This window comes from Manacus candei, unplaced genomic scaffold (assembly GCF_025592945.1).
Source record: "Manacus candei isolate 608988 ecotype Guabito, Panama unplaced genomic scaffold, ASM2559294v1 h1tg000060l, whole genome shotgun sequence".
NCBI lineage: Eukaryota > Metazoa > Chordata > Aves > Passeriformes > Pipridae > Manacus > Manacus candei.
The window spans coordinates 1284001-1296434 of NW_026138108.1; the positions used below are offsets into that span (position 1 = coordinate 1284001).

General features: G+C 38.3%; 1 protein-coding gene across 4 annotated transcripts in view; it reads left to right on the forward strand.

Moving 5' to 3' along the window:
• Positions 1-12434, forward strand: part of SLC1A2 (solute carrier family 1 member 2) — an 89963-nt gene that overhangs the window by 62043 nt on the left and 15486 nt on the right. For all 4 annotated transcript variants that reach the window (XM_051804133.1, XM_051804131.1, XM_051804132.1 and 1 more), the window contains 4 exons: positions 826-952; positions 3772-4005; positions 5904-6098; positions 9529-9663. In XM_051804133.1, coding sequence (XP_051660093.1) covers positions 826-952; positions 3772-4005; positions 5904-6098; positions 9529-9663 — 691 coding nt within the window. The remainder of the gene's footprint in view (positions 1-825; positions 953-3771; positions 4006-5903; positions 6099-9528; positions 9664-12434) is intronic.

Genomic DNA, 12434 nt, shown 5'->3' on the forward strand with positions numbered 1-12434 from the left:
CACACCTTAGCATTTAAATTTAGGAGCCAAATGTTACTCGTATTGAATGCTATGATTTTGTATCCACTGATAGCCTGTTCCAGTGAAATTATTCTGTTTATTTGGAGTTCTGTGGCTAAGCTTAAAATGCAATGCTTACCTTTACTCCTACCTCCAACTTCTTCATTTAACTGGAATACTCCTGGACTGCAAAAATTATGTTCAGGGCTACTTTTGCCTTTCCCTGCACTCCAGGACTCACTAGACTGAATCTGTCAATGAGAGAATTCACTCACTTGAATCTGTCAAGGGACTTTTGTAAAGCCTGAGAAAAACACTCTTGGTTCCTAGTAACTGTTTTAACAACAGAGTTATGATATAGCAGTGTGTTACCTCTCCCATTCACCAGGGCTTATGAGGTTTCTAAGAGTTGCATGGTGCTGAGAAGATTATTGTATACATACTTTTTTATGATCAGGTTAATTCAGGAAAAAAACACCAATAAAACCATAGCTGTCCTGTGAAGTTGGAATTTAGTAAAATATTGAAGAATCAAAGATGTTCTGAATTTGATTATGGTAGCTGAGAGTGAGTAAATATTAAAAAAATCCCAAGACATGTAATATCCTATAGTTCTGAAATCCTGTGCAATGTGCTCTAGGACAACCCTGCTTAAGCAGGGAGGTTGGACCAGATGACCTACTGTGGTCCCTTCCAAACTCACCCATTCTTTCATTCAGTGAAGTCTCATCAGCATGTAGTATCAAGACGTTGACTAGGTGCAAAAAACTCCTAAAAACCATGGGTTTACGTACCTTTTTTTTGTCTTGCCATTTTTCCTTGTAGGTTTGATAGGATTCTTTATTGCTTTTGGCATTGCTATGGGGAAAATGGGAGACCAGGCCAAGATGATGGTGGATTTCTTCAACATCCTGAATGAGATTGTAATGAAGTTAGTAACTATGATCATGTGGTAAGTTTGAAGTCCTAACTTATAGAACAAAAAATGATTTTAAGGAATCCCTCATAAAACCTTAATATAGCATTTAGTGATCACAGTTTGTTAGTAAACAATGTAATTAAATAGTTGACTTTTTAAAGCCTTGACAGGTATGTTATAACCACAGCAGCAGTATTTCTATTTAGTGAGGATTATTTAGTACCCAATTTGAAATATTTCTGAAGATACTCTGGTCTTCATTTACTGAAGTACAAGACATACATGTACCAGCAAAGGCCTTCAAATGCCACATTGGCTATGGAAGTCCATTATACAGAAGGACACCTAAACAAGCAAGAATGCCCCACATAAGAACATCCCAATCTTCCTGGGAGGTTAGCATAATCCCAGGATATTACCTTGGAGGTACAATTACAAAAAAGCCTGGACACACACACACTATTTACAGTTTTCTGTAATAAAAATATTTTACCACCAAATAACATTCCAGTAGTTTTCAGTGATGTGTAGTCCCTCCACTCATAGTTTCTGCAGAACCTGTGTCTTACAACCTTGCTGTAATGGGGTCACTGGAATATATCTGTCCTGTTTTCAAAGTGTACCCATTCATAATAATGGGGCCTGACTTAGAATTGACTTTACCAAATTAAGACTGAGCCAATGTAGGGGATTTCCCCCTTTTTTTTTTCTTTTGAGGTGTTTTTCCGAGGACTTCCCCAGAGCTATTTGTATGCAGTGCCAAGCATGGCCATATCACATAAAAACAATTTTTCAGAACATAAAAATGTATTGGTATGTTTGGCATTGTACTACTGCATTTCATATCTCCTAGGTCTCTGAGAGCAGAAATAGCCACTCCAATACAATGCATGTATCATGGCTCATTGCTGCCTGTGATTCCCTGGTGTTCCTGGAAGTGATTTCTTGAGTTACAAGGCCTCTTCTCTGAAGCTCTAGATGGGCACCGTTTATAGAAAAGAGAGCAGGGTGCCTGAAGTGCAAGTCTTCAGCATCATCAGTGTTTCAAAGGGAGACTGTTATGCAAGAGTGATGCAGATAGTAACAACAATGCAGAAATGTGTAGAATAAAAGAAAGAACTTAAAGCAATGACTTAAAGCAATAACTTAAAGCATTCCTGTTATGCTTCTGCTTTCCTGTAGATGATCTTGCTGCATAAAACTACAGTTGTTTTTTATTCACAAAGCTTTCAATATTTGCTTTAACCTACTGGTCTCAACTCTAGAGAGAGAGAGTTTATACTTCACTCCAGAAGCTAGAATTTACTCTTATTTCACTTAGCACTAGCTGGTAGACCCAAGACATAATACCCTGCCTACAGTATAAATTTTCTCTAGTAGTCAGTGTTGTAGTGGCAGGAAATCATTCCAATTTCAAAAAATTCACTGTAAATATTAATTTTTTACTGATTTGCTTTTTGTTTCTCTTTTCATGAGAAAAGGAAATTGATGTTGGGAATTCCACTTGTTTGAAATTGATGTTAGGAATTCCCCTTGTTCATTTCTGTCTAGAATTTTAAAATAATTGTTGTGGCCTGAAGCAAGTGGGTTTTATGTGTCTTTATAAAGAAAAATGCACTTCTTTATGCAGAGTTACATTTTGTTTGATTTTTCATTTCTCTGCACAGACAGCTGTAACTCCTGTGGCACCTACAAACCCTCAGGAGCATGGCATTGCTACACAAGCATAAAACAAATCAGACATCTGGCTCTGACAGTGTGTAATTCTTTATAAGAATTGTATTTCGTCAAGTTCACTGAAATGTGGCATTGTATGATAATTGGTATAACAGCTGGCCTTGCATTTCAAGTGATTGAGGGCTTTCCATGTTTTGGGCACATTGTTTGAGAGACCATGAGATATTCTAACAGAAAACAGGAAGCACTTTTGCTTTGAAAGTCAGTTTCCTTTGTATTGTCTTTAATTAATCATCCAAATCACTAATCACCTTTGAAAATATACATTATTATTTATTTTCAAGGTATTTTTTTTCTCTCCACATTACATTACTTTCTCCCAATTTTTATAAAAGAGATAGAGAAGGTGAATCTCACTTAAAATTATATAATGTACTAACTTTTACCAGTGCAGGTATAAATATTGATTTCTATCCATGTACTTTCAAGTATGTTTCACTGTAGCTGATTATCAAGTATTTTAAATAATATTCATTCATTTCAATTTTTTTTTGTTCCCAATCTATGCTACTGTTATCATCCTATTCAAAAGTTCCATTTATGTCTTCAGGGAATCCCATGATTACGGGGACAAAACCCCTACCCAAAGTAACAAAAGGACATAATTAATGAAGAATCCATAAACTAAAAAACATTTGTTCAAGTTATTGAAAGAACATAATGGAAACATTTGTAGCCTTCAAGATATAAGCGGTTCATTCCAGCAAATAGTTTATCTGAAGTAAATAATGCAACTCCCTGAAACCATATAAACAATGGGTTGTAAAACTTATGTACTGAGAACAAATCTACACCACTCTTTGTAATGATCCAAGCCTGAGTAACATTGTAGTATCCTTGTACAGTGTTATTCCAGGATGCAAAACTATTCAGGAAATGCATATTCCATTTGATGGGATGAAAAATGAAGTAGATGGGGAATTCACTGGAGATGGACATTATTTTTGAAAAAGATGTGAAAACTATGCATTGAATTTCCATTCAATTCCTGATCTGCACCTCAGCGTTGAGCTTCAGAGCTCCCTACTCTTTCTCCAGTCTGTACTATGTTGAGCACGGTTTTTATGACTACACTGCAAAGACTAGTTCTGTCTATGCTTGTTTTCTTTTTCCAGGTATTCCCCTTTGGGTATTGCTTGCCTCATCTGTGGAAAAATCATTGCCATCAAGGACTTAGAAGTAGTTGCTAGACAACTCGGCATGTACATGGTCACTGTGATTGTGGGTCTTCTCATCCATGGAGGGATCTTCCTGCCTCTGCTCTACTTTGTGATAACAAGGAAAAGCCCATTTTCATTCCTTGCTGGGATTTTCCAGGCATGGATCACAGCACTAGGCACAGCTTCCAGGTACACCTGAGAAATACCAGTGTGCTTTATTTTTTAGCCGATTATTAGCTGCTGTTTAGACATAATACATCCGCTGTTCTGACCTTCACTGCAAAAATCATTTTATGCCATTGAATAAAAACTACTTTGAATCCAGCCATGTTGAAATAAATCAAAATACCACATGTCTTCAGGATTTTTTGAAGAGGTTGTAAAGCTACCTTTTTTTTTTTTCTGGTATTAACCAAATGACTTGTGCAAATTGTGTTAACTCTGTGCTTGTTTTCTCAGCCAGGAAAAAGTGATAATTCTGTTTATTTAGAAGGCATGTTAAGACCAGTCTCATTGCATTCAAGAAAAAAAAAACAAAACCAACCAAAACCAAACAGTGCTAGGTTTCAAGAGAGAAATGAAAAAACCTCTCAGTTTGTTCTTTCATCCATTTTGGCAGAGTAATGGCACTCCATTGAAAAACTGAACATTTTATACTTGTTCTTAATGCACAGAACAGGCACAACAAAGTGTGTAAGCAACATAGCTCTCAGTAATACAATAAAATCAAAAATTGGTGCTTTGCATCGGGGCAGTTAGTAGATCTTGTGTTGAAATTAGTTTTCAGTTAAATACCATATCTTAAAATGTTTTTCTTCAATAAATGTTTTATTTCTGAAGAAAAATTCATCATCCGTTTTAATTAAAAAGTTGAAAATCAAAAAGACAAGTTCAAAGCTGACCACCAGAAAATCAAGCACTCTTGATTTCAAGAATACCTTGGAAGAAATGTAATTCATCTGCCTCTTTGGGTCTACTCAAACCTCTGTGCTGAATAACTTCTCCCCTGATGAACAAGAGGCTCTGGAAGGGCCTTACTGGTGTCTAACAGGACACTGTAGAGAAGATGAAGTGAGACTCTCTTCAGTGGTGCTCAGTGACAGGAAGAGAAGCAGTGGGCACAAACCGAAACACAAGAAATTCCATCTGAACACAAGAAAACTCTTTTTACTGAGATTTACTATGAAGGTGTGTGAATACTGGCACAGGTTGCCCAGAGGAGTTGTGGAGTCTCCATTCCTGGAGGTACACTAAACCTGTCTGAGCATGGTCCTGGGAAACCTACCCTGGCTGCTCATGCCTGGAGCAAGGGGGCTGGGATGGGTGACCTCTAGAGATACATTCCAGCTGCAGCAATTCTATGGCTGTGAAACAATGTGGAAATATAGGAGATATAGTCTGGCCAGGAGTTTTAGTAAATTACAATTTAACTAAGGCTTTTGTTCATTGAAGTGTTTGAGTTTCCACTTCAACAGTATTTTTTGATGAAGGTATCGTATTTTGAGCAAGTGAATGTAATAGACTGAAATATTCCCACAAAAACAAAGCACTGTGAATCTGTGCAAAGAGCTGTTCCCCTCTTCCAGGCATCTTTTGCATCTTTTCCTATCTTCCAGATGTATTTCATGTCCTTTCTTCCTGTCCTCCGGTGGTACAACATGTATCTTTTTGCCCAGCTTTTTCAGTCCATAATGTCATACAAATTTCTCCCTCTAGAGCAAATTCACAATCAAAGGAATTTAAGACTTGTCCCTATACTCATAGGTCTGTCTGTCAGAAAACATCTGGTACTTGTATTTTTCAACAAAATGCAAAAAATAAATTGTAAATGAGTCTGAAAAATTTATCCATGCTCTCTCAAGCTCTCATGCTGCTTCAAGTCATGTTCATGTTTTGGCTTCAGTCCCACTTCCAGCTAAATGTAGGTTTAATTTAAAAATCACCTAAAAAAGGCTTGAATCACAGCAGAAAGTGGACGTAGAAAATGTAAACGATGGTAATAGAATTTCTGACTTTGCTCCCTTATGGGTATGTGTTATATTGATTGTAATTATGTTTTCTTTACTTTTCTGTTTTCTCTCCTTCAGTGCTGGAACATTACCTGTCACATTCCGGTGTCTTGAAGAAAATCTCGGCATTGATAAGCGTGTAACAAGGTTCGTTCTTCCTGTTGGAGCAACTATTAACATGGATGGAACTGCCCTCTATGAAGCTGTGGCTGCCATCTTCATAGCACAGATGAATGGAATTGACCTGGATGGAGGCCAGATAGTTACTGTGAGGTCAGTTCAAAAATGCTCCTAGGCTTTGTTTCTACAGACTGTCTTCTCAGCTACTGGATTCACTATAAAATCCATGGATTTTTAATAATGATATGCAAATGAATGTTTTGTACATAGGTCCTGGTTCTCTGGTGACAGGCCTTTTCTATCATTTGCAGCTTTGATGCACGCCAGTGTTGTTTTACACTTTTGCAGTTGACAACTGCCATGGTTTAACCCCAGGCAGCCACCAAGCCCTAGGTGGCCACTTGGTCACTGCCCCACTGGTGGGATCAGGGAGACAATCAGAAGGGTAAAAGCCACAAAACTTCTGTGTTGAGATAAAGGGAATAATAGGGAAATAAAGATAATAAGGAAAGCAAAAGCCGCACACACAAGCAAAGCAAAACAAGGAATTAACTCACTGCTTCCCATGGGCAGGTGGGTGTTCAGCCACCTCCAGGAGAGCAGGGCCCCATCAGGTGGAACTTGGGAAGATAAAAGCCATCACTTCAAACGTCCTCCCTTCTTTCTTCTTCCCCTCGTGACTGAGCACGATGTCTTATGGTCTGAAATATCCCTTTGGTCAATTGGAGTCATCTCTCCTGGCTGTGTCTCCTCCCAGCCTCCCATGCACCTCTATTACCTCTCCAGCATGGCAGTAGGAAAAGCAGAAAAGGCCTTAGATCTGTGTAAGCCCTGCTCAGCAATAACAACGTCTCTATATTATCAACCCTGTGTTCAGCAAAATCCAAAACACAGCCCCATACCAGCCACTGTAAAGAAAACTAACTCCACCCCAGCCAAAACCAGCCCAGGATACAGTGTTAATTGTAGTATACAGCATTCTCTGTCCAATGCAATGCTTTTTTTTTAGTGTAGGGGGATGCTACAAGTCATATACTTTCTAGAATGTATGTGTTTATATACACCAAAGAAAAAAGTATATCTAAAATATCTGTCCATATATTTATGTTTGCCTGTACTTTTTCTGTGACTCTGGTGAACAGATAAAACGAACTGAGAGTAGCCCATCCTGATGATGAGATTGCCTGTAGCATGGTTTGGATACTTGCAGACCTTTTATCTCTAACCCAGCAAATATTAACTGTAGTCTTTTCATATCAAATTGTCTTATCTAGGACTAAACTGAATATCTGTGAGGACAAAAGAAAGTATCCATTAAAAAAGGATAAGAGTGATTGAAGACTGTTTACTCTAAGGGAGTTTAAACTTAATGAAGACAGCAGGTCTAACATTTTGAATAGTTAAAATGGAAACTGCAAGTGAAGGCTGTCAAGTCTGCCTTCTTCCTGTAGTTTTTCACCCACACACTTTTCTTTTATTAAACCCTTTTAAGTCTAAAGAAACTCCTGCAAAGGGATATCTAATTCTATGTTTCTTACCCAGCTATACTAGCTCCACATTTTCCATTTCTTTATTTCCTGCCCCAACCCCTGAAATAGTAAAACCAAGGTTTGTAAAAGGTTCAAGGTTGCTTCTAATAAAGGCAGATGCTAGTCCTGCATGATGCATATTTATTCCTAAAACTGAAAACAGACATTTCAGAGATGCCACATACTTAACTAAATTAAGACGAGGGAATTTCAAGTTAGGAATCTGCTGTTGTCCAAGGGATTTGGTAGGCTTGAACCTGAGTTACTCCTCTTCTCCCTTTCTGAGACCTGACCAATTGGCTCTTCTTGATCTCACCATTTCAAGGCTGATGTGACCAGCTGTGATACTCACATTTACAAACCAGGCAGCAACTTTGGTCTATCTGTACGAAAACCACTGGGTGTCCTCTTCATGCAGTATAGCATTTTTGTTACAGCGATATGACAAGAACTATCTCTTGAGGAGACAATACAAATGAAGTGAAGGTTATTAGGTTTTAACAATCCACTTTGTGATATTGAGAATATTCAAATGATCCAGACATAAAATCATGAAGGCTTAATTAGCCTTTGACCAGCTGTAGTTACTTTGTATTGGTCATGTAGTTCCTCTGATTTCCTGTATTTTTGGGGAAAGGGTGATCTTGGAAATTGTAGCTCAGCCAGATTCTGTGTAGTCCTAAACAATTCTAGCTTTATTCCCTTCCAGGTCTGTAAGTGCTGCTGTGGGAAGGTTGGCAGGAGTGTTTCCTCACAGAGCTTGGAAGCAATCCCTCACCAGTTTAGGCTGGAAGTGCCTGAGGAGCTGGCATTGCATGCAGAGCCTGACAGCAGAGCAGAGCATCCTACCTGCATACCTGCTGGACCTATCTGGGTGTTTAGCAGGCCAAGTTGCACTCTAACCCAAACACCTGACAAACACACTGCACCCTGGATTGTCAGCTGGATCAGATCGAGCCAGCCAGCGTCTGCCAGCTCTAAATCAGGCTAACATCCTAACAGATTAGTTCTGTGGCTAATGGTCCAGGATTTCCCCCCCAGAGTCTGTTCTCCCCTGCTTCTGTATTGGAAGCACTTTCAGATTTGTTGGGTCCACCCACAGAAGTGCAACCATGTTACTCATCTCTGTGTTTAAAAACACAGATATAACTTTTTCTTTCCTAGTTTCTTGTTCCTTTTTCCATCTCCTTTTGTCCACTTTTCCTTTTTATTTACCCTCCCTCTACCTCTTGCTCTCCCTCTTCCTCTGCTTTCCTCTACCTCTCCCTTTTCTCCTTCTCTTCCATGTTTTTCTCCCCTTGACTAGCTCTCTGACAAATTTATTGTCCATTCTTCATAGGACTGCCCAATGATGTTGATATTTATTATAGTCTGTGTTGTATTTTTACAAGCCTTTGAAGCTCAGGCATTCACTTTACTAACCTTCATCAAAGTATAGCAGGCCAAAGCAAACACAGGTTTGGATTTATGAAAGAATCAGATCAATTTTGCTTTTTCATCTAGGGTGATTCGTATCTAGGCTTGGTACACCACTGGCTTGTATTTTGTGAGCTTTGGATGCTGGGACTTTTATTCTTCTGTGTTTAATAATAACCACTTTCTCTCAACCTTTAACTCACAATTCAGTCTTCAAGTAACATAAATAAACAGAAATTAACCACCCCGAAAACTCAACCCATCATCACCAAAGTTCATCATGTCTGGATGATCAAAACTCAGAATTCAAAACCCTGGATGTGTTGGTAGAGTTCAGAAAACACCAGGACACAGATTTGAATGTCATAGCTAGCTTACAGTACTTAAAACTCCCAGACAACCCTCTTACAACTCTCAGAACAAACCCTATAGATCTGACCTGACCTAATAAATATTTTTAGAGAAACACAAGAGTGAAAACTATGGCCTGAGCTTTCTGTGACTTATCATATAGCTGTTGTTTTATGGGAAGAACTCATTACAAATATGACCTTGCTAATGATCACGTGATTTTGCAATGAAAGTGTATCTTCAAAGTGTATCTTCCTGCTTCTCCCATTTGATTTTTTATTTTGCAGTTTGACTGCCACCCTTGCAAGTGTTGGAGCTGCCAGTATTCCCAGCGCGGGACTTGTCACTATGCTGCTGATCCTTACTGCAGTGGGTCTCCCTACCCAGGACATCAGTTTGCTTGTTGCTGTTGACTGGCTTTTGTAAGTTGTGCTGACTCCACTGCTTCGTGCAGAAAAAGTGGTGAAGTAATGCTTGTCTGTAATGCTTTTCAGCCATTGATTTCAAAGAACTATAAGACTCTCCTGTACAGATAAATCAAAGGAGGAAAGGGGCTATTCAATAAAGTAGCTTCTCCACTGTTACAAACTATTAGAGAGCTGCTGAAGTCAGTTTCTGTGAGCCAAGGGTCTTCTTGTCAGACTTGTGAGCTCACACTTATATGTTTTCTTCTTCCTAGGTATGCGTTCCCATCACTCAAGAGCAGTTTTCTGATCTTTGCTTTCGTATTTCTGTTTCTTATAGTTCTGGTCTTAAATGAAGGATGAATGCTGAAAATGCAAATTCCATCAGGATTTTGTCAGCCAGTCACAGGGTGATTTGGGCATTTGTAGTATCAAATTTTTTATACTCATAGTGGGAAAAGTCAGTTTCTTTTCATATATAAGACAGTAAAATACCTTTAAGAAGTGTCTGTTCTAGTCAGGACATAAACCAAAGACAGATAAGAATGCCAACTGAAAGAAAGAAGGTAATTCTCTAGTTTTGTTTTACTGACAGATCCCTCAAACTGGAAAGACTGGCTTTCATTTCCAAGGACTTGAGATCAAAGTCCTTCAGTGCCATTGCAGGTCCTCCAACAAGAAAGAGCTAACCCACATGTAATTTTCCAAGGCTTTTGGTCTTCAATGTTTGAATACAGAGGCTGTAAATATAGACAGAGGATATGCCAAGCCACATTCTTTCTCATTTCTTTCTTTGTCATTTGACAGCTTGAATATCCTTCTGTCACCTGTGCAGAGCTGAAAGGAACTCAGTAGTCCTCTAAATTGTCCTGGGCTCTTTAGAGACTTTCATATTACCCTGCACTGCTGCAGCACAGTATATTCTGGTCAACAGCCATCTCTCCCCTAGTATTCTTTTAAGTAGTAAAGACGCTTGTTTTTGTCATTCCAGCTATGGTGCCCAGAAGGGGAGATGTAAGTATAACTGTACTATTTGTACATTTCTCCTACACTAGCAACTTCAGCTACCTGCTTCTGGTAGCTTTCAGTCCCAAATACACAACTAAAATTATGCAAGAAGAAATAACGGAGCTGAGAATGTGAAGTCAAAATACAAAAATTATTTTCTATAATTATCTTGTGGCTTATTGAGAAGAACTCAAGAACTTAGTCAATCCTCTGATATGTATTTTGGATCTACTACTATATCTGTCACTAAAAGTTTTAAAGAATAGAATGCAGCTCTGATTTCTGCTTCAGGGAAAAACGAAAGAGGAATTTACAGCTTGAGGAGGCAAAGGGAAAAGTTGACTTACATAATTTATATATAACTGAATAGTGTGATAGCATGATGCAGAATGGTGAAATGAGACAGGATTCAGCTGGCAGAGTACAGCTGGCATAGTGAAAGGTGATATTCTGTGGGTTTATTATATTTATGAAGTCATAGTTGAAAACAGGAAAGTGGCATGGGAATCTGCAGCTGGGAGGAGGAGATAAAAAATATATAAAAATATATTTTAAATATATGCTTTTCCTGGCTCTCAAAGTAAGCCAAATAGGTAGGTTTCTGCAGCTGGTAGGAGGATGTGCAAAAGGAGCCTGTGGTTTGTTTGGGTTTTTTAGGGAAATGTCTTTTTAAAATAATCCTGTGCACTGAGAAGCTCTGCCCACACCAGTAAGCCTCAGAGATGTAAGTTTATCAGCAGTTCTGATCCACTGATAGGTGTTGCATTTCATTCTCAGCTTCAGCAGCATTGTTTCCACTGTCTAGTCCAACCCTGCTTAGGAAATAAAAATTTCTGTACTGTGGAGCTGTAGCTGTGATGAATGTATGTATAGGAAGGACAACAATTCTGAAAGAAATATTTCAAGGTGTCTTTACAAAATAAATGGTATGCAAAAGAGCTTTCAGCCCAAACATTTGGGTTTGGATCCTTCTGGCCTAACAGTCAGCAGTGCAATTGCAGTGTGATTCAGAATTGAAAGGTAAGGGGAAAAGAAATAAAAAAGAGATTGAAAGCTCTGTGTCATACCACTAGTGCTGCAAAGTCAAAACATTGTTTGTTGGTGGAAGTGTTGTACTTATTAACCTGTTTTCAACAAGTAACAGCTTTATTTTCCATCTTCAAGTGGCTGTGTTGTGGTAGCCCCTATGATCTAATGAGCTATTAAAAATGATGCTGCTGACATTCCTATTTTAAGAAATGGCACACAAGCCAACTTTTGAGCAAGCTTTTGCACACACAAACCAGACCTAAAGAATATCTGAAATGAAATGTCATAAAAAAGTATTTTCTTTACTTACAAACCTTGTCTTCTTCCATTTCTTTAGGTCATTAAATAACACTGCAGCAGTATTTCTAACAGAATGTAGAATAGAAAGTTAATAGAAGTTAAGATCCAATTCCAGCCACTTTTCTGGAACCCATGTGTAAATGCAACCACCACGTAGAAATATTTAGAATAGCTCTTTTATAACATTTGAATTTCAGATAAAGAAAGCTTTCAAAAAATTTTCTACTCTATGAGTTTTTCAATATTTCTGATGAAAGCAAATATAACATCAAATATAACATCAATTGATTTTACAATACTAGCACCATCTGTAACTGTGGTCTTACCAAACCTGATTTTGCATGATTTGCAATTCATGGTATAGCACAAAGACAACTTCTTATCAAGTCCTTAAACTTGGCACTCTGGCCTTCAAAAGGTTTCTGTATTGACTTCTTCTCAAGTCTCTCCAA